This window comes from Anabrus simplex, chromosome 9 (genome assembly GCF_040414725.1).
Source record: "Anabrus simplex isolate iqAnaSimp1 chromosome 9, ASM4041472v1, whole genome shotgun sequence".
Classification (NCBI taxonomy): domain Eukaryota; kingdom Metazoa; phylum Arthropoda; class Insecta; order Orthoptera; family Tettigoniidae; genus Anabrus; species Anabrus simplex.
In genome coordinates this window covers 11426825-11449037 of record NC_090273.1, presented here as the reverse complement: position 1 = coordinate 11449037, position 22213 = coordinate 11426825, and the positions used below count along the sequence as shown (strand labels likewise).

Here is a 22213-nt window from a genome sequence, read left to right as displayed (position 1 = left end):
ATGTGCACTGGAGCTCCAGGTAATAACTCTACATATCCAATATTGCTTTGTTAAATACATGAAGGTTTAAAGGAAGAAAGATGCAGCCGTAGTTATATTCCAGGATTACACTGTTTGGCCAAAGTCTTTCAGTACTGTCCACATAGTTGGTCTCGGGACTGAGCTGAAAGCCTTTTCCAGGTCGTAGAACACTAGCTAGAAAGAAGTCTGTTGCTCTCTGCATTTTTCCTGGATTTGCCTTACACAGAAGATCATATCTGTTGTGCTTCTGGACGTTTGAAAACTGCACTGTGACTTGGGTAGAATCCTCTCAGAAATAATTTGCAGGCGACTGAGCAAAATTCTAGCAAGAATTTTACCTGCTATAGATAACAATGGTACACCCCAATAGTCACCACAAACACTACGATCACTTTTTTTGAAAAGAGTAATGATAGTGTCATTTTTAAGGTCACCAGGTATTTCGCAGGTTTCTCATATTAAGGGGATAAGCATATGAAGTCTGGTCTTTAGAGGTAGGCTTCTGCTTTGAATCAGTTCCAGAGGAATGTTACGTGGGTCAGGAGCCTTGCAGAGGTTTCAGATCACTGAGAGCAGCATTGAATTCCTTGAATGTTGTGGGAGAGATATCCATGGTTGTTGGGGAAGTATAGGCACTTCATCGAGAAAGTCTTCAGCTGCATTCGAACTCCGATTGAGAAGAATGGAGAAATGCTCTAGGATTTCTCAACTATCAGTGATAGTGGTAGCATTATCAGCAGCTTTCAGTGTCCCGGACGAAGGGCGAGTTGGCCCATATAATTGTTTTATTCCTGCATAGAAATTACGCAGGTCTCAGGCATCAGACAAACTTCGCAGTTCCTGAGCTTTCTGCAGTTCACTGCTGCTTAGCTGTGGGTCATTTTCATCTAGGCCAGAGAGTATGATCTGAGTTGTCTATAGATACTATCAAAGCCAGATCCACTACCCTCTAAAGGGCACTAATTCTCCATACTGTTACATATCTCTCATTTGCACTCAGTATCTTACTGAATTTGTTCTTCACCATACCTGACACTTTGTATACCATGTCCCTTACTATTCCCAAACTCACACGTAACTCTTAAGCCAGATGTTGTTTTTGACTAATCTGTATAATTTGAAGTAATATGTGGTAATTTTCCCAACAAATCAATGGAAAACACTTCCTATACAATTTTTATCGACTATGCTTCACTACTGTCAAAAGCAGAAACAATTTCTCGTAAAGTTTTGTGGTACCAATATAAATGGTTATTGGACTCCACTGCGTTAAGCCACGCCCACATCTGGTGAGTACTGTATGACGATGAAGAGGAAGTGAAGGCACATGATCTTTGAATTTGGCCACCCTTAATGGAGCCTTCAGGAATATTTTCTTAACATTTGATAATAACCGGCCAACATCAGGAAAGTTCTGCAGTATTTCTTCAAGAATCCTGTGAAAACCGTGCAACTTTTAAGAATGTTGCTTCGTCTGGGATAGACTGCATCATGTATAGTTGCTCGTTGTTCACTTTGTTAAGCAGGATATTGGCAAATAACATTTTGTACAGATCTTTTGTTAAGAATCAGAACGTTTGGTACACGAAGATTTTGCTGTATCAAACAAAAGAGCCTGGCTGCGCTCTTGAGAAGACTTTCGATTCATGCAGCTTTTGTGCTTTACTGCTGCTATTTTAACTTCACACGCTTTACAAAAAAGAATTGTTCTGTCAGTGCTCTTTCACATAGTTAATTAATTTTATACCTTAAGGGGAAAAGACCTGCAGGAAGACCTAAAACTCGATGGATGCACATGATCAAGGTTGATCAAATTGCCAGAGGATGGACAGTGGATGATGTTCTCCATGACAAGTTGTATATGGACAGGAAGAAATGGAAGAGGCTCATTAACAGTACCTGGGAAATTGGAACTGTACAATGATAATGAAGTGCATTTCACTTTATGTATGATGGGGTTTACTGCAGCACTACAAGCATGACCAATATATTGAAATATGTTGAAATTCGTTGGTAGGGGAAGGGGGCTGTAACCATCGAAGATGAACTGGACGAGAAATAATGAAATTTCCTTGTGTGCTAATCGCTTTTGAACTAAATATATCAGAGTGACATCCTAGACAATGAGACGTCTGTACAGCAGTACTTTCTCAGAATCAGATCTCCTAAACCTCCTACCTACCTGTCCATTGAAAAGACAAAAAAATCTACATTACTACAGTATTTAATGTTAAGAATTTCATTATGGTCCATATTGAATTGAAATTTACAATGTTGATTAAGGATAAAGGGTTTCCACCTGTTCAATACATTGACATAGTGATTTACTTAAAATATCACACTTTTATTATTATTATTATTATGGTACCGGTTTCGGCATCTCCCATGAAAATTTGCAAGGTATTATAGGTAATTACATGAGATATTTATGCAGTATAGAAACATATACAGAGCATGCTATCTAGTGTTCTGAAGTCACACACACACACACACACACACACACACACACACACACACACACACACACACACACACACACACACACACACACACACTAAAATATGTGTGATTAAAATACAAAGATCGCTTAATCTTTTAAGATGTTAGACACGTCATAAAACACAACACTTTCTTGTGTGTCAACAAAAATTTTACAGCTAAAATATATGTGAATGGCCTTGAAGAGTACAAGGTGTTCTTTTTAAAACTTTATCTTCAGTCTTTATACACTATCTGACGTACTATATTAAATACTAATTTCTAGAACATTGTTCCTTTTGTTTATGGGATTAGGGTATTTGTTCATATTTATGTGAAACAGTTCCACCTAGTGTGTATTCCCAAAATTTCTATGATATACAGATTTTTTATGTTAGAATGTCACAGTCTTTGTGTAGCTATTCTAAAACATCTCATATGATTTAAGCTTGAACTTTGCATTTTTGTGTTGTTCAAGAATTATTGTAAGGCTGAGGCCGTGCGTTGATAGATGAGATCTTGAAAAATTTTCAATATCAGGTGGATCGAGATCGATATTAACTTGTCCCTTAGGAAACCTGAAATATTTTTGTCCCGGATGAGTAAATTTTTAACATGATTTTTAAATTTAAAAAATTTATTTCTACACTTTGAGTGCACATTTTTAAATACATTAATGCTTTTCCAGAAGTCCAATCCAAACTTAAAAAAATAATCGACTTGATGGGAAAACAAAAGAGCATGTACTTAATAATAATTCCCAGCCATGAAATCAATTTCCCAACTAGACGGTGCAGAGTGTGCGCAAAAAGCAACATCTGACATGAAACCAGGTGGTTCTGCGGAAAGTGTGGTGTGCCTCTCTATCCAGGGAAATGTCAAACCTCGTAGCATAGCCTCAAGCACAACTAGTAATCATCCTCAAGGTATGTTGAAACTTTCAATATTGTACGTATGATTGTTTCCGTACAGTAACATTTAATGTAAAATAGTGCGCTATAGATATGAGGGACCGGGCGAGATGGCCGTGCGGTTAAGGGTGCACAGCTGTGAGCTTGCATCTGGGAGATAGTGGGTTCGAATCCCACTGTAGGCAGCCATGAAGATGGTTTTCCGTGGTTTCCCATTTTCAAACCAGGTAAATGCTGGGGCCACGGCCGCTCCCTTCCCACTCCTAGCCCTTTCCTATCCCATCGTCGCCATAAGACCTGTCTGCGTCGATGCGACATAAAGCCACTAGCAGTTTAGAGATGAGGGAAAGATGAAAGTGATAGAAGTAGTGGAAGCACTGCCAGATTCAGCTAGGGATTTTCACCAACCCACAGCTGCAAGTTCAGAGCTCCTGGTTCCCTTTTTAGATGCCTCTGATGACCGACAGAGGATACCGCCCCCACCCACAGAGCGATGGTCAACTCTCGTTCTTTTCCAACTCGGACAGTATTAGAGCATTCAAGCCTTTCGTGGTCCTTGTTTGTCTTTGGCATATACCTTTGTTTATTGCTGTGACTGATCCCTTCGATTTTTTTCCTCTGATTAGTATTAATAGAGGATGGTTGCCCAGTTGTACTTCCTCTTAAAACAATCACCACCACCGACAGGGGGAAATGTCAGGACCAGACCTGCTATGGGATGGAGTAGACCATACAGCCAGCGACTCACCACCGAGTGCTGGGCGGCGATAAATACCCCCACTCTCTAAAGAGACGGTTTTGGGTGGAGGAACTCCTTTACTTGGGTGGCCTCCCAGTGAAGGAAATGCACTGAAACCCAGAAGGCAGCGTCTGTGCCCCAAATTAGAGGCAGCCATGGTGAAACCTGACAGTTAGGTATAAAATGTCTTTGGGTGCGGCATATCCATCTTAACAGTAGCCTATATGAAGCGTCAAAGTGTATTGGAACATCTCGGGAATACCCCAGAAACTATGCAAATCTTTTATATCTCCTGGCAGGTGCGAGGAGTGGATGGAGGTCAATGATCCAATGCTCGATACAGGGGCTCCCTGGATAAGGGTGGCGAAAGAAGAATAGGACCAGAGATGTGCGACATTCTTTGCGAAAAATTATCCAAGTGAAAAGTGCTTCTCTTTAATGAAATACTTTGTGGCTGGACTGGTTCAGTGAAGGATTTCAGCAGAACACAAAAAATCACTTGGCAACATTTTTGGCAGTTTATTGAGTCACAAAGCTTTAATATACACAAGTTTTTTGCTGTACTAGTTTAACTTTAGGCTAAAACATTACCTGATTCTCTGCTCTGTATTTAACACTTTGTCCAATGACTAGAACAGTACTATACATTATACGATCTACTTTACAATATTTACACAGTCACAGAATATCAATAGTATGTACTTAACTAACAATCCATCATTTTATAACATTTATCTATAATCCAAGATATTATTTGTGCATACAACACAATTTACGAAATCATAATCAACATTACCAGTTTGGGATATGTGACCTTTCGTGGAAGTAACATTCCAAAGTGGTACTGGAACTTGTGGCAGGAGGTAATGGCAGACTGATCCATACATCCAAACGGTGCATACTCTCTCTTTTTTTCTGTAACTCTAATGGAATTTTGATAAGAATCTCTACCATACAATCTTGAAAGTTCTGAGACTGTAACCAGAATTAAAATTAAATGGAGATACTTTGTTGGCAGGTGGTATGGTAACAATGTTAAAAAGAGAGAGGTTCCACCTATTCAATACACTGATATACAGTTGTACAAACTTATGTTACATTTTTAATTCGGGACCGGTTTCGGCACATATTTGGTGCCATCATCAGCCGATTGAAAAAACAGGGCAAGAAGTATACAATTATCAACACACAAAAAAACACATTAAAGGATAACTGTAACATATTGTAATGGTTATAGCATCCGCCATGCCAACTTGCTACGGGCCCGCCTCGTCACCGTATTCGGCCCTTCCCCTTACTTCAGCCGCGCCAATCACATGCAGCACTTAAGTGCTAGGCCAGCCTCTCTCGCTTCCGCCCGTGGTCCCGCAGTAGAGGACTACAGAAATGACTGGAAGATTAATCTGGAGTCTTCTATTTCGCGAGGTTCCTGGATCCATCGAACATCCGGACGATTCCAGAAGGGCCAGTGCAGGTATATAAGAGAGGAACAACCTGCCTGCAGTCAGTGAGAGTTAGTTAGTGAGTGAGTGAGAGCAAGATTGAGTTCGCTGGTGTGAGTTAGTGAAGAGCACAGTCAGTGATAGCCTGGGATGAGGTGTCAGCCTGATGGAGTATCTGCCTGTTGGAGCCGAGGACTCGTTCCTGTTTCCTTGACAACGTGCGTGTGAATCTCTTTGGGACCGGCTGCTGGAGAAGAACCTTGGGTGATCTGGAGTAGCGCGAAGAGAACACTGGGTGCCGACGTGTGAAGACTGCGGAGTTCGACGGTTTGAGTGAACAGCGGATACTATCCCGAGCTGCGAGACTGATGTGTAGGCTGTGGATCGTGACAGCTCTAACGAGTGTGACTGAGTGACAGAGAGTGTACTGTAAATAATCGATGTGTGTGTGTGTGTGTGTCATTGTAGATGGGACATGAGAAACTAAGAGAGAGCGCGCGAACCATGTAAGTGTGTAGCCGTGTGCTTGTGTAAGTTGTGGCTCGGCTATCGTCTGTGTGTGTGTAAATCTGTAATTGTAGTGCTTAGTTAATAAATATTAGAAATAGGTTGCTACCAGGTTCTGTACTCATTTATTTACTTATTTACCCTGCCAACACGTTACAATATATAATACTTTCATGAAGAAGTGAATTGGAATTCATATAGTTTTTACACTCTTGCTGTGAGTGTTAAAAGAACTGAAGGATACAAGTAAAATGTAACACTTTTCCATGAAGATAAATTTTTTATGGAGATTGTAAGCAATGTGACATTCTTGAGCATTCTTGCTGCATGCTTTGAAGTCAATATACTAGATCTTGAAGTTAAAAAGGATCTTGAAGAATGCAGCTTAATTTACAATTGTTGCTGGGCAAGGAATATACACTTCTTGCTAGGTAACGAATAACATGATTTTGTTTTTAGGTGGATAATGATATATAATAAAACTCCTAGAGTAAATTGTAGGATATGAACTTATCAGTATTGATTATGGATTTATGAGATCCATAGAAAAAAAGGAAAATAAGTTAGAAATAAAAACAGGGAGTAATGGTAAGATAAGTAATACTATGAGGCTCACCTTGTTTAGCTTGCAATGAAGTATAAGAGGAAGTAAGAACAGAAATTGAGCAGAGGTAGGGGAAGGAGGAGGGGGGAGGAGTCAGGGAGTAAGGGGAGTTGTCTAAGGTGGATCAAGGGGGCATTGTGGTAGGGGCAAGTAGCATGAGAAGGTGTTGTGTATAACATGGAAGATCGACCGCCTACTTGTCATACTTATCAACTTGAAGCTTTTGAAAACTAAGAGGACGGATGTGATAATCGAGCAGTGTGTTAGCATATAATTCTGTGTGAAGTTAAGAAAGTTAGCCACAGAAACCTGGAACCTTATCCAGGAGGCTTACGGTGTGCAGTCGTTATCACAAGCACAAGTGTTTCAGTGGTACATGAGTTTTACGGATGACAGGAGGATGCTGTCTTTCTTAGCTTAGAATTTTATGCTTGCACACTGCTCGAATTTCATGTCCATGCTCTACCACCACCCAGACAACTATATCCCCACAGCGCAGATACCTGCGTTACAGAGCGCTGTCCTGCCACTGATGGAACTGCTTGGAATCATAGCCAAGTGCGAGTTCAAGGTTACAGGTTACCGTACCACTTGCCGACAAAATATCTCATCACAGTTACAGCCTCAGTCTCGAAACTTTCCGGACAAAGGTTGTATATTTAGCAAATAGAGGAGGAATTGTGTAAAAGATATGTAATTACATTCTTATACTTAGTGGAAGACTATACATTCTTGAAATTATTAGCACATCATTTTGTAGAGTTTTTTCCCCAATTCACAACTCTTGGAGGAAGAGAAAGCTTCTATCCAGAAGCCCTCTGAACTTATAAAAAAGGAATCTGGTATAACACTTGTTCAACAAAATCCACAAAAAATATTTTTTATTTTGTTAAAAGTGAATTTCATAAGCAATAAATGACTAGAAGATAATATTTAATTTGCAGAAGCATGAAACAGAATATATTGTAATCTCTTGCTTCTAACAAACATATTTTAAGTAATACCATACACATGTCTAGTAACTTAGGAGTACTGAGAAAAATCCTCAAGAAAACCTAATCTGAGCATAATACGGATTAACAACGACAGTAGGAAAGTTATGGATGTTGTTAAGATCTAACTAGAACATACAAATGTGCTTAAAGAGAAGAGAAGCAAAGAATTCAATATCTGAAAGCAATTCTGTATCGGTTTGAGGCGACAAGTGACTAGTAGCCTACACCATACACAAATACCCTCTTTCCAAGAAACAATTATTAAAAGAATTGAACATTTCAATCTTTTATTCATTTTGTTAGCGAGCTGTGGACCACATAATTTCAACACCCTCCCTCCTCAGGCTTTAACTTTTACCTAGTACTCCTGAAGTTGTTCTCCACTCAGTTCAAGCCTGGCTTTTCTTGGAAACCCTGGTGTGTCTGAAGTTTTTTCACCTTCCCACCTCAGTGATCCAGGAAGAGATCTGGTTGGTCACTCTTCATAGGATCATTTATGTCACGTGTCCATAAAAGACAATACTTCTTTTACAAATTACATAGCTTATCTTTTTCACATGTGTTTATAGTTCTTCTATATACAGTAGTCACAATTGTTGGACCAGGCTCAAGATTTCCCTCAAAATCCTCTTTTCTTTGGCCTCCAGGTTATCAACCAGAAATTTCTTCTTCATTAAGAGGCATTCTGCAGTGTACAGGACTTATGGCTGGATGACTGACAGTGCGGTAGTGTCACAGTGATCTTTTGTTATACATGACTTTGATTAGCTTTATGCCATCTCTTCGTTATTCATGCATGAGAAGAAAGCTTCTTTCTTGGAGATGTTTGCTTCTATCCACATGCCTATGTATAAAAATTTCCTGCCTGTTCCATTTTATAAATTATATTCAGTTGCCAGTTGAAATTCCTACAGACATTTCTAAGTCCACATAGATTAATGACCTTGAGGATTATAAAGGAGCTAATCAATAGTTAATTTATGTATTGAGATTCTCTTTAACTGTCCCTACACAACAATGTATCAGTTCTGGGACTAACCATAACTGAAGATGCACTTAAAGGACCATAATAAAAGTTGTAGAAGTGTTTCACTTCTAACATTAGGATGTCAAATTATTCAGTCTTCTTTTAAGTAGTGAAATGTGACGCTACAAAATTAACAAAAAATAAGTTCTGAGAAACCCACAAGTCTCTCAGAACAGAAGATTAATAAACATCTGGCAAGATATTATACAATTGTACATGGAAGGCAAAGAACATTTATTATCATAAATTCCATTTCTTTGAGTAATTATCAGAATGAATGAATTAATGCACAATAATGAGAACACAAGGCAGTAGTAGCACAGTTACAACCAGAACATAGATGAGGAGAGAATACCAACGGCAATATAAAAGATAATGATGATAAAGGGATGAATAAATGAAAGAGGAATGAGTCAGAGGAAAGGAAGAACACATACAGAGTGACACAGAAGTCATGGATGGGTTACAATACCTCATAGCTTTGTTTTTACAATGACATTCCCTTTTTCTTTTACAGTTTTCTAAGGAATCTCCAGGAAAGAAACCACGGAAGGGATGAATACCAAACAGCGGATAAAATGACTGAACTTTACTTTGCACGTCAACAGTCCATAATTCTGTTTTATCCCCAGATCTGGCAGCCTTGGATTTTGTGTGTGTGTGTGTGTGTGTGTGTGTGTGTGTGTGTGTGTGTGTGTGTGTGTGTGTGTGTGTGAATATCTCAAAGAACAAAACTAAATTAACAAGCCAGCAACCAGAAACAATAATTGAGCAGATACTGATGCTAGGAACTATGAGCTCATCTTTGTAAGGAAGTGGTGATCATTTAAATGAGAAATTCTTTCAAGAATTGCAGACTCATTTTCAAAACAAGTATTTAATGTTTGTGACAGAAACATTGGCATTTCTTTCAAAATAAAGTTACAAAGGACTAGCGTTTACCTATGCTTCACACACATGGATTGATATGAATTTCAACCAATAGTATGTCACGCCTGCCTACTTTCCTGCAAGGCAAAAGAAACTGGAAGTTTGGGACTTGCGGGAGCGAATTACCTTTCCTTGTTCTTTGCCTTCATCACTGTGCAGACAGGAGGGGAGTTCGTTCCTTACCTGGCATGCAAGCGATCTGATTCTGCTGTAGAAGAAGTGCTTATTAAACTTATACTGCTGATCAAAAATACATATTCTTTTTTATCTTGATTCCTTATTGTGTAGTTCATTTTCAGAAGATCTTGGGTGTTTTCAACATTTCCCTGGATTTTACTTACAGTTTTCCTAATCCCACGTTGGACGTGCAAACACCCTTTGCTACATACTCAAATTGCTCTTTTAACACATAAAAAAAGCATTATTTTCTGGTAAATTGCTAGAGTTAAAAAGAAAACGTATACAAGCATTTGTGTACGAAATTGAAGTTAAAATCTTGTACGTATGCACCTTTGGTTTGTTCAACTAACAGTTTACTTGTTAGTTTGGTTTCCATTGGATAAAATATGAGCCAAAACAAAGAAAATTAAACTCCAAGAGTTGGGAAGAAAATACACAAATTGATTGGTTTGAATTCCAAGTTGGCCTATATGTGCTATGTCCACTTTTAAATGGTCACAGACTTGCACTTCCTTTTGTTGTATGGTCCCCTTAAGAAATAGTGCGATAGCGAGTATGCTGACTGAAGGTACCAACTATGAGCTTGTTCAGTACGGTAGGTTTTACTTGAAAGAAAGGCATTCAAACAAATATATTTACATAGAATTGGCCAAACATCAACAGGATTGGAAGATATGACGTGGTGAACCACACGGTAGGTGAGCCCGAGATATGTAAATGGATACAATGGCACATATTGTCGTGATGCAGCTGATAAAAATTTAGCATAACATTTCAATAACCAATGCAATGAAAATTGATCTGTCAACATTCCGGAGTTCCCGCTTATGTTCTATGTATCAGTGACATGGACTTAATGTGTGGCTGACCACCACTGCGTCCAGGCATTTAGGATTGGTTGCTGGCAATGTATACTTCGCATTCCATGGACAACACAGAGAGCTAAAGCATTTGTCCTTGTGGAAGTCTGATCGTAGCACAGTTTGTCTACAACAGGATCATTACATTCTTTGGGCATATCAATCACAGCCCCCAACATAGATAAGCTGGTGGTCTAGGGGAAGTTCAATGTGAAGGAATGATGTGGCAGGCTACTAAGCCACTGGACTGACCTCGTACAAACCTCGTTCAATACCAACCTCGGTTGGCTGAACACTGCAGCGAAAAGCAGTACCAGACGCACCACATCTAAACAATATAGCCACCACATGTCTGAAAAGATATAAAGAATATGACGACGAGGATTCAAACACACGTGCGACTTCTGTGCCACCCTCTATAATTGTGCTGCTCAACAGTAGTGGTGGCGATGACTGATTGATCAGGACATTGTATATAAACTGATCTTACCAAGAAATGGAATTCACAGACTACTATTGTGTAATACTGAGCAGTCTTATTTGTCTAGTTTGATAATGAAGGATTCCTGTGGATGCATAACAAGTGACTGGAACTTTATATACTTCCCTGCCCTTCCATGTTGATCCACAAGGATCTCACCACCATAGTAGATACTTGATAGATCTCTGGTCTGCTCCTGGGGGCTTAAGTTGCTGACAACAACATAGGAATAGCGACGAGGATACCAACGTTCCAGGATGGCTATAGCTCCAGCAACAGTCCTGTAACATCATTATGCAAAACATTTGTAAACACACCTCTTATCATCTGAGTTCACAGAAATATGCTTCATAAATTAAGTTGGATATAGCATACTAGGAAATGAAATGTTGTATGGCTTTTAGTGCCGGGATCTCCCAGAACGGGTTTGGCTCGCCAGGTGCAGGTCTTTCTATTTGACGCCCGTAGGCGCCTGCATGTCATGATGAGGATGGAATGATGATGGAGACAACACATACACCCAGCCCCCGTGCCGTAGGAATTAACCAATTATGGTTAAAATCCCCGACCCGGCTGGGAATCGAACCCGAGACCCTCTGAACCGAAGGCCAGTATGCTGACCATTCAGCCAACGAGTCAGACATAGCATACTAGGAGCCAAATATATACAGTCTTTACCGTCTGATTTTATTAAAAGTACAAAAATAAGACGCCAAAAAAAAAAAAAAGGAATGGCATGTAATTGTCGGAATTATAGAACATTAGCGATCCTTACTCACGTTTCTAAGATTTTACTTATCATCATTAAAGACAGAATTAGAAAGAAAATAGAACAATTGGATAACAATCAATATGGCTTTAGAACACAGAAAGGAACTAGGGAGGCTATATTAGCATTATGTCAAATTCTGGAAAGAACATAGAAGTCAACAGGAAAACTTATGCAGCATTTATTGACTTGGAAAAAGCCTTCAATAATGTTGAGTGGAAATTGCTTTCTCAAGTAATGAGGAATATGGGACTTGACTGGAAAGACAGGCACCTTATTCTGAATCTATATAAAGCTCAAACTATGGAGGTTAATATTAATATGTCGTGTACCGACCTCCCACGGACTCGAACCGGCGGACTGCCAGATGGAAGGCAGCCGGGGTTCGCAGCCGAGTCTTGAGCTCAAGGTGTCAGAGGAGATTAATTAGTGTTAGAATGATGATCAAGGACAGGGGACACCTTGTAGCATTAAGGTAAATTGAATAATAATTATAGTCAGATTTAGTTACTGTAAGAAAAGGGAAATATTTCAAGAAGTTACATGTAGTGGAGAGAGCTTGCGAAGTGCGCTTACACAAGTGTTGACTAAGAGCGGGGATTTGTTGATCACAATAAGTTATTTACTGTGTATCGACAAACAGAGCTAGTATGCCAGCGAGCCAGGCGGCCCGCTCGATAACCGACAAAGGAACAAAGCCGAGTACACAGCCATTCAGGGTCAGTACAGATGCACTTTAGGAAACAAAGAAAGATGAGGACGAAGTGAGACAGAAGACAGTAGTGCCTAGGTAGCAGCACTTACTGTGACAACTATTGAGAATAGCCACTTGAGGGAGCCACTGACAAGATGATCAGTTTGGCAATGCCTGTAAGACCCAACCCCTTGGTAGGAGGTAGGGATAGAACTTTGAGTTCAGAAGCGGAGATATAACCCCTGGCCAAGATGGCGCGGGGCCTTCTTCCAGCTAGTAGTCGTACTTGTCAGAACAAGATTCTGTTCGGGCATAGCCCAAGTGCCGTAGGGCAAGATTCAGATAGACGCGTAGTAGAACAATAGGCGTGTGGAACAAGCTCGCTCTCTCTACAGATCATTACATTCAGACTTGTAAATATACTGTACATAGTAGTTGTAGTTGTCCTCAGTAATAAAGGACAGGTAAATAATTTCATCTTTTATTTCGGGAGTTGCGGGACGAGTCATACCTACAATTTACTTCCCTACATTCCGCTCGGCAGGTCAGGTAATACTTCAACATCCAAGTGCCTGGTGACCAACCTACGAGATCGTCTCACAGGACAGGTAGGTCACGACAGGCACGTATAAAAATTTGGTGTCAGGTGTGGGGTCCCCGGATTCGATCCTCGAACAGTGTCAACTCACCGAAATAACGTGAGAGAACCGCGACTTCGTAGAAGATTGTCCGTAAGAGAACCGCGACTTCGCAGAAGATTTCCGTGTGAGAAAATCGCGACTTCGCAGAAGATTGTCCGAACCGCGCTACCGCGTAGTTTCGTTCGTGTGGCGCGCATCGCAGAAGAGGAGCATCACTACCGCAGCCTACTAAGTCAGCCCAGCAGAGGGGTAGCAGTCCAGTAGCAGACAACGCCATCCGGTGGAGACGCAGCAATACAGCCGACTACTCATCCAGCCCAGCAGTGAAGCAGCATTGCAGATTAAGGTAAGCTGAATATTTATTTCAAATGGCACGACAGAACAGTTCAGTACCAGCAGACCGAGGCACTGAGATGCTCGAGGACGAGGTGGAATTAGTAAGTATGAGTGGGCCTTTTGTTACAGTAGTAGAAGGACATAGTCTCATTGGACGAGAGTTTGATGGCAGTCAACCAGATAGATTGCATGAGTTCATAGCTAACGTAGATGCTGCTGTTCGTATGATTAAGGATGAGGATCAAGAGTTGTTTTTCAAGTACATTTTAACTAAGGTTACGGGCAGAGCCCGAGATAAGTTGTTGTACAGACGTGATATACATAATTGGGAGAAAGCCAAACGGGCATTAACAGAATATTATGGCCAGCAAGGCACATTAGATTTGTACATTTGTCAAATGTTCCAAACAGCGCAGGACCCGCGAGAATCAGTCGCACTTTGGGCACACAAAATAGAAACATTGTCAGCTTCTTTTAGAGAGGCAATACTTGAAGGCGAATTAGAGGAAGACCGCGATGCACAGTTGAAAATAACGAGAAAAATATGTGTTGCTAGTTTCATACAAGGGTTAGCCAACCCTCGAATACAAGCTAAGGTACAGTCAGAAAAGGGCATTACTTTCGAAAAGGCAGTTGCACTTGCTCAACAGGAGGAAACCGTAATAATGTCAAAGAAGGCACGAGAGGGCCTACAACACAAACATAGTTCAGGGTTTAGCAAGCGCAAACCAGAACAGGAGCGCAGTGCAGCACCAAAGTGGCATACTAAGCCAACACATGCTAGTGTTAGGGTGGTCTGTTACAATTGTAGCAAGGAAGGCCACATAGCAAGGAACTGTAAGAACACAGGAACGCAGGGGGCTCACACCACACAGACCGCTAGTTCCAATACAGCTATAGGGGGCACCTTCAGTAAATTAAAATGCCGTTATTGTGGGAAGACAGGGCACATTGAACGTGACTGTAGAAAGAAACAGAGGGACAAGGAAACAGAGGTACGAGAAACAGTGCGCATAGTACGCACACAACCAAACACAGTGACAGGTGAAAACAGAACTTGTTATCGTTGCGGCCGAAAAGGTCACATACAGGTGAATTGTCGACAAGGTGCACGCACACAAGGTGCACACACTCAAGGTGCACGCACACAAGGTGCACACACACAAGGTTCACGCACGCAAGGTGCACACACTCCGGTGATGCGAACGGATAGCCGTAGGTGCTACTCGTGTGGCCAACAGGGCCACATTCAGAGAAATTGTCGAAACGCCCAAGGCAAGTCCACGGGCAACAGGGCCATGAAAGGCCAGACTCAGGGTGATCGCATAGGGGGCAAGGCCGTAAGATACCGAGCCCAATGCGAACATTGTGATAGATGGTCACACCGAACCCAGGACTGTTGGTTCAAAAAGAAGGGTGGTAGTACGCACGCCACGAAAACCTCCGTGGCTCAGGCGACAAACTAGAATGGGCCCGTAGCAAGGGGACAGTTACGGAGGCCCGCAGACCAGAAGGTCCCAAGAATTCTGACGTAGAAGGCACGGTGCTGATTCAGGTCGCAAACCAAGGAAGACCGTTGAGATTTTTAATAGATACTGGGTCCGATGTCAGCCTAGTAAAGAGGCAATCGGTACCCAAGGAATGCCTGATTGACGGGAGCAAATCGATTGAATTAGCGGGAGTAAGTAAGGGAATAATTTACACTCAAGGTACTGTACGTTTTGCCATTGGAAACACAAGTCACACATTTCATGTGGTAGGGAGTGATTTTCAATTAACACAGGATGGTATAGTTGGGCGAGACATCCTGACAGATAGCGTGATTAACTATAAGGAAGGTCATGTCACCATAAGAGGGCGACAATACCCTATGGGGGCGCGAGAGACGAAGTGGATCCGTCTCGAACCAAGGACCCAGAAGGTCGTTGTTATAGAAGTAGATCGAAATCTACCCTTAGGAATTATTGAGAAGGAAGAGGTGATACCAGGGGTGTACCTCGCAGGGTGCCTAACCAAATCAGAGCACCATGAAGCAGTGGTTAGCATGATGAATACCACTGAAAAGGCGGTGACTTTACACAGTCCACGAGTGCACATACAGGAGGTAGATAAAACCTGCCTAGCACAAGTGCGAAAGGTAGAGCAGAACAGTAGAGTGGCAATCGGAGAACGGGCCACCCAGAAGCCCCGTTCACAGCGGGTGATAGACTGTTTGCGAGTTGATCACCTCACGCAGGTAGATAAGGAAGGGATATACGCCATCTGTGCTGAGTACAATGATATCTTCCATCTTGAGGGAGACAAACTAACTCACACTGATGTACTACAGCATGAGATCCCTACACCCCAAGATCAACCTCCAATTAATGTACAACCATATAGAATTCCCGAAGCACAGAAAGGGGAGATACAAGCTCAGATAGATAAGATGCTGAATGATGAAATTATCACACATAGCACATCAGCCTGGAATGCGCCATTACTTTTAATTCCGAAGAAATTAGACGCCTCAGGGAAACAAAAATGGAGTGTCGTGATCGACTTTCGAAAATTAAACAAGATAACGATAGGAACCAGTTATCCGCTGCCATTAATTTCAGAACTGTTAGACGCCCTTGGCAAGGCGAGATATTTTTCGACCTTAGATCTCGCGAGTGGCTATCACCAGGTGTTGTTGAAGCCTGAAGACAGGCCAAAGACAGCATTCTCTGCGCTAGGCCGCAAGTACGAATTCAGGAAAATGCCCATGGGTTTGATGGCCGCGCCAGCCACGTTTACGAGGCTGATGAACAACGTGCTCACAGGGTTAACGGGTATAAAATGTCTGTGTTACCTGGATGACGTCATTGTGTACGGGAGTTCAATCCAGGAGCACAACGCGAAGCTAAGGGACGTATTTCAAAGGCTGAGAGAGAACACGCTGAAACTCCAGCCAGATAAGTGTGAATTCCTAAGAACCGAAGTAGCGTTCTTAGGACATGTAATCACTGACGAAGGTGTCTTACCAGACCCACATAATGTACAGGCCGTTAAGGACTTTCCGAGGCCGACCACTAGCCGCCAGATCAAGCAGTTCTGCGGACTGAGTGGGTACTATAGGAAGTTCATACCTAACTACAGCAAAATCGCGAAACCGCTGTATCAGTTAGTGAAGAAGGACATTCCCTTTGTATGGGGAGACAATCAGAAACAAGCGTTCCAGACGCTAAAGCAAAAGCTAATTGAGGAACCTATATTGCAGTATCCGGATTTTGAAAAACCATTCGTTGTTACCACTGATGCGAGCAACGAAGCGGTTGGGGCAGTATTGTCACAAGGACCTATCGGGTAAGACCTTCCAATAGCCTATGCAAGTAGAACACTTAACAAAGCAGAAATGAATTACAGCGTAACTGAGAAAGAATTGTTGGCAATAGTGTGGGCAGTAAAGTATTTCAGACCATATTTGTTTGGTAGAAAATTCACTGTTGTGACAGACCATAAGCCGTTGAAGTGGGTCTTCAACGTGCAAGATCCGTCTTCACGCCTGCTAAAGTTCAGGCTGAAGCTAGCGGAATACGACTTCGACGTCGTATATAAGAAGGGCAAACAGAACTGCAATGCAGATGCACTGAGTAGAAATCCCACTGAACCCAAGTGCCAAGCGCGAGTGGTTAACTCGGCTCAGCACAGGTCTCACTCAGAGACAACAGTAGAAACTCAGGCCTCAGACGAGAATAGAGAGGAGGTACTGTCTTCAAAACCCGATGACGCTACGGCAGAGGGAATTGAAGCGAACGGTAGCGAGGTTTCCGAGGACGCTAACGCAGAGGAGATTTCGCCCGAAGGTAGCTCATCTGAGGAAGAGGACGAATTAGGCGAAGCTGAAAAGCTAGCCATTTTGAAAGAATGTCATGATTCTTTGGTGGGAGGCCACCAAGGAATAGCGCGCATGTACGCCAGGGTACGTGAACAAATTCAGTGGAAGGGCATGAAAGGGGACATTGAGCGCTATGTACGCACATGTCCCTCCTGCCAAGAGAATAAAGGGACCAGACCAGACGTCAGGGCTCCCATGAGAATCACGGATACCCCGAACACAGTCTTTGAGAAGATATCCCTAGACGTAGTTGGACCTCTTCCGTTGACAGAGGCAGGAAACAGGTACATACTGACATGCCAAGATCAGCTGTCAAAGTACCTAGTAGCGAGTGCCATGCCTAATCAGGAGGCAGAAACCGTGGCATGGACGCTAATCAATAACGTAATAAGTATCTACGGGATACCAGAGCAGATTCTCACTGACCAGGGTAGTAATTTCATGAGTGATGTGTTTAAGACGCTGTGTAAAATGCTGCGCATTCGGAAAACACACACTACGGCCTTCAGGCCACAATCGAACGGTAGCATAGAAAGATCCCATAAGGTGCTCACGGAGTACCTAAGGCATTATGTCTGCTCAGGGGAGCAGAATGACTGGGACAAGTATTTGCCTACAGCTAGCTTTGTGTATAATACCACAAAGAGCACAAGTACAGGGTTCACACCCTACGAATTAATTTTTGGAAGGAAGGCAAATATCCCAGGTGTGCTGCAAAAGCCACCTGAGATGAATTACAATGAACACCAGAACGTGGTGGAGGAACTGACGGCACAGCTTAGGCGAAATCACGAGGCCGCCAGAAAGACCTTAATAGAGCGAAAGGAATTAGAGAAAGAACACTACGACAAAAGGCAACATGAGGTCACCTTTCAGGTAGGTGATAAGGTTCTCTTACGCAATGACGCACTGCGAAGAGGAAAATCCAGAAAGCTAAGCCCACCATTCGAAGGTCCGTACGAAATAGTAGATGTTTCAGGGGTGAATTGCACCCTACAGTTGAACAAGAAAGGAAAACGAGTTAAAGTACATAAGAACCGTTTGAAATTGTACTTGTAGATAAGTGAAATGAGAACTGGGAAGCGAATGTATTCACAGATAAAAGGGTAAGACATATCCTGTCTTTACCTTGCAGGTAGACAGCAGATATGGCGCGAATGCTAGGATTGTTGTCCATCGTAGTAGCAATGATAGTCGTGACGTCACACCGCTACAGAATAGCCAGAGAAGTACTGGATGTCAAGGTGACACCATATGAGAGTACTCCAGGGGCATACTTCGACAATCAGGGTGAGATACAGTTATACCATACGGAATGGACACTAGTTACCTATGTAAACCTGAATAAATTAAGTGATGTATTTTCAAATGTCAAGAGACACATACACTGGACTCAATTAATATGTACACAGTTAGAAAGAAGTACTAATCTAACATGTCAACAGGATGTTAAAATGCTAAGTGCACAATTAGATAGAATTAAGGAATCGAAGGAATTAATTACGAGGATTACTAAACCAATAGGAGAAACGGATAACACTAGGCGAAAACGAGGCCTAATTAACGCAGTAGGTTCCATCGCAAAGGCGTTATTTGGAACAATAAGTCAAGAAGATGCTGATAAATATGAGTCAAAAATTAGTGAGTTAGAGCAGGAACAGCTTTCAATTATGAAAATTGCAAAAGACCAGATGATAGTAGTAAAATCAACATTGCAATCTATGAACAGCACCATTTACGATGTCACAGCCAATGAGCAGAGATTAACTCAAAACATTGCAGAAATTAGATCCTATCTTGCCAATAGCACGCTTCAGATTACAGAGTCACTTAAGCAAGTAGAATTAGAAAACTCAGTGAACAGGCATTTAATTGAGATTGAAGGCCTTCTCATACAACTGTATGAGCATTACAGTGTTGTATTATCAGGTATAATGAATGCTCAGGTAGGAGTCATTCAGGTGCAAATAATTTCACCAGATGATATTATTAAAGGTTATAAGAAAGCTCAGGGAGATTTCCCTAAATGATTGTCCTTGCCATTTGATTTAAAATCAGCTTACGGCTACTTGATTTACAAAGTAGCCACAGTGGAAGTGTTCGCTAACAAAAATTATCTAGTGTACGTCATCAAGACACCCCTTACAGATAGGGTAACTTATACACTGTATCACATGATTCCATTCCCCACATATATGAAGAGTAATCCACACCATTTTGTTTATCTTCAAGAGACCAAGGACTATATCCTTATGGACAAAGAGAAACAAACTTATGTTCAATTAGACAAAGATCAAGTAAATCAATGTAAGGTAGTAACACCCAGTTGGAAACTATGTCATGTTAAATTCCCTATTAATACAGTGTACACTCAAAAGAGTTGTGCTGTCCAGCTTAGTTTAGGAGTTAGTCAAATTCCAGATAATTGTGATAAAAGAGTACTTCCCGTTCAACAGCTCATGTGGATACCTATCAGAGCTAAGAGATATATATATATGTATCCCCAGAAGAAGTTAAGGTAACATGTATGTGTAAGGATACCACCAGTGATATCAGGTTATCAGGCACTGGTATTCTTGTTTTAAGTGCAGGTTGCACAGTATATGGGCCACATAGTAAAATACAAGGTGTAGGTGAAGTGAACACTACACAAAGTAAAGACTTTGTACCAGAAGTCACACTTGATTATGACTGTTGTGAACAGATAGGTAGTGAAATCAAGTTAGAACAGATACCCGAAATGAATAAGTTGTCATTAAATAATTTGCTAAATCACATTAACGATTTACAATGGGCTACCCATAAGTCACAAGAAGTGGAAGATATGGTGAGACAAAAAGAAGAAGAACTGCAAAGACAAATGGTCTATCAGCATCTTAACGTGTACAAATATATTGTGTGGATAGTTGTTGGTATCATAAGTTTAATTTTAATTTGTTATTGTTGTAATTGTTGCTGTCCGAAACTAGGGTTTCCAGCAAAGAGATGGTTCGATGATGTACGGGCTCATTGCCCTAATATATGTATAAAACAAACGGTAATCACGAAGGGAGATAAGGTTAAGACTTCAGATGAGGATTTAACTATATTCCAACGTCCAGGCGGATCCGGGGACGCCCGGAGATGTCTGCGGAGATCATGAAATTACACTCCAGGCCTGCTGGGGGACGCCCTAGTATGCCTGTGAGATCTATAGAAGCAACAGAAATGGATGCAAGTGATAATCAGAGTAGAGAACAACCTTCCCCTTCACCACTGGGTCGCCGATCGTTACGCACAAGTAACATCAGAGTGTAAATAGTGTGGGACAGAAATGGACGCAACGTATGGTTGCATCCATTTCTTCCCTAAGAGGGGAGATGTCGTGCACCGACCTCCCACGGACTCGAACCGGCGGACTGCCAGGTGGAAGGCAGCCGGGGTTCGCAGCCGAGTCTTGAGCTCAAGGTGTCAGAGGAGATTAATTAGTGTTAGAATGATGGTCAAGGACAGGGGACACCTTGTAGCATTAAGGTAAATTGAATAATAATTATAGTCAGATTTAGTTACTGTAAGAAAAGGGAAATATTTCAAGAAGTTACATGTAATGGAGAGAGCTTGCGAAGTGCGCTTACACAAGTGTTGACTAAGAGCGGGGACTTGTTGATCACAACAAGTTATTTACTGTGTATCGACAAACAGAGCTAGTATGCCAGCGAGCCAGGCGGCCCGCTCGATAACCGACAAAGGAACAAAGCCGAGTACACAGCCATTCAGGGTCAGTACTGATGCACTTTAGGAAACAAAGAAGGATGAGGACGAAGTGAGACAGAAGACAGTAGTGCCTAGGTAGCAGCACTTACTGTGACAACTATTGAGAATAGCCACTTGAGGGAGCCACTGACAAGATGATCAGTTTGGCAATGCCTGTAAGACCCAACCCCTTGGTAGGAGGTAGGGATAGAACTTTGAGTTCAGAAGCGGAGATATAACCCCTGGCCAAGATGGCGCGGGGCCTTCTTCCAGCTAGTAGTCGTACTTGTCAGAACGAGATTCTGTTCGGGCATAGCCCAAGTGCCGTAGGGCAAGATTCAGATAGACGCGTAGTAGAACAGTAGGCGCGTGGAACAAGCTCGCTCTCTCTACAGATCATTACATTCAGACTTGTAAATATACTGTACATAGTAGTTGTAGTTGTCCTCAGTAATAAAGGACAGGTAAATAATTTCATCTTTTATTTCGGGAGTTGCGGGACGAGTCATACCTACAATTTACCTCCCTACATTCCGCTCGGCAGGTCAGGTAATACTTCAACATCCAAGTACCTGGTGACCAACCTACGAGATCGTCTCACAGGACAGGTAGGTCACGACAAATAGTACTACAAGAGAAGCAAAAATTAGAACAGGAGTGTGACAAGGCTGTCCACTGTCACCTTACCTCTTTAACCTGTTTATAGAAAATACAGTTAGAGAAATGAAAGAGCATATTAAAGGGGTGAATTTTAATGGTATTCAGGTGCACAGTATTCACTTTGCAGATGATATTGCTATCTTAGCTCATTCTGAAAATAAATATAAAGAAAATAAAATTCATGATAGTAGACAAAAATAATCCTACAGGTAGAAAACACTTAAAATTAAAATTAAATAATACACCAATAGAAGAAGTCACAGAATTCTCCTATTTGGGTAGTGTAATTACATCTCATAACAGATCCCTTTCAGAAATCAAGTGGTAGCAAGACAAGCATTTCAAAG

The 22213-nt window shown here is 41.7% G+C and overlaps 1 protein-coding gene across 2 annotated transcripts in view; it reads right to left on the bottom strand.

Annotated features, from left to right (window-relative positions):
* Positions 1-9435: 9435 nt before the first annotated feature.
* Positions 9436-22213, bottom strand: part of LOC136881251 (amino acid transporter heavy chain SLC3A1) — a 90535-nt gene continuing 77757 nt past the window's right edge. For both annotated transcript variants that reach the window (XM_067154010.2, XM_067154009.2), the window contains exon 8: positions 9436-11456. In XM_067154010.2, coding sequence (XP_067010111.2) covers positions 11231-11456 — 226 coding nt within the window. In that variant the 3' untranslated portion in view covers positions 9436-11230. The remainder of the gene's footprint in view (positions 11457-22213) is intronic.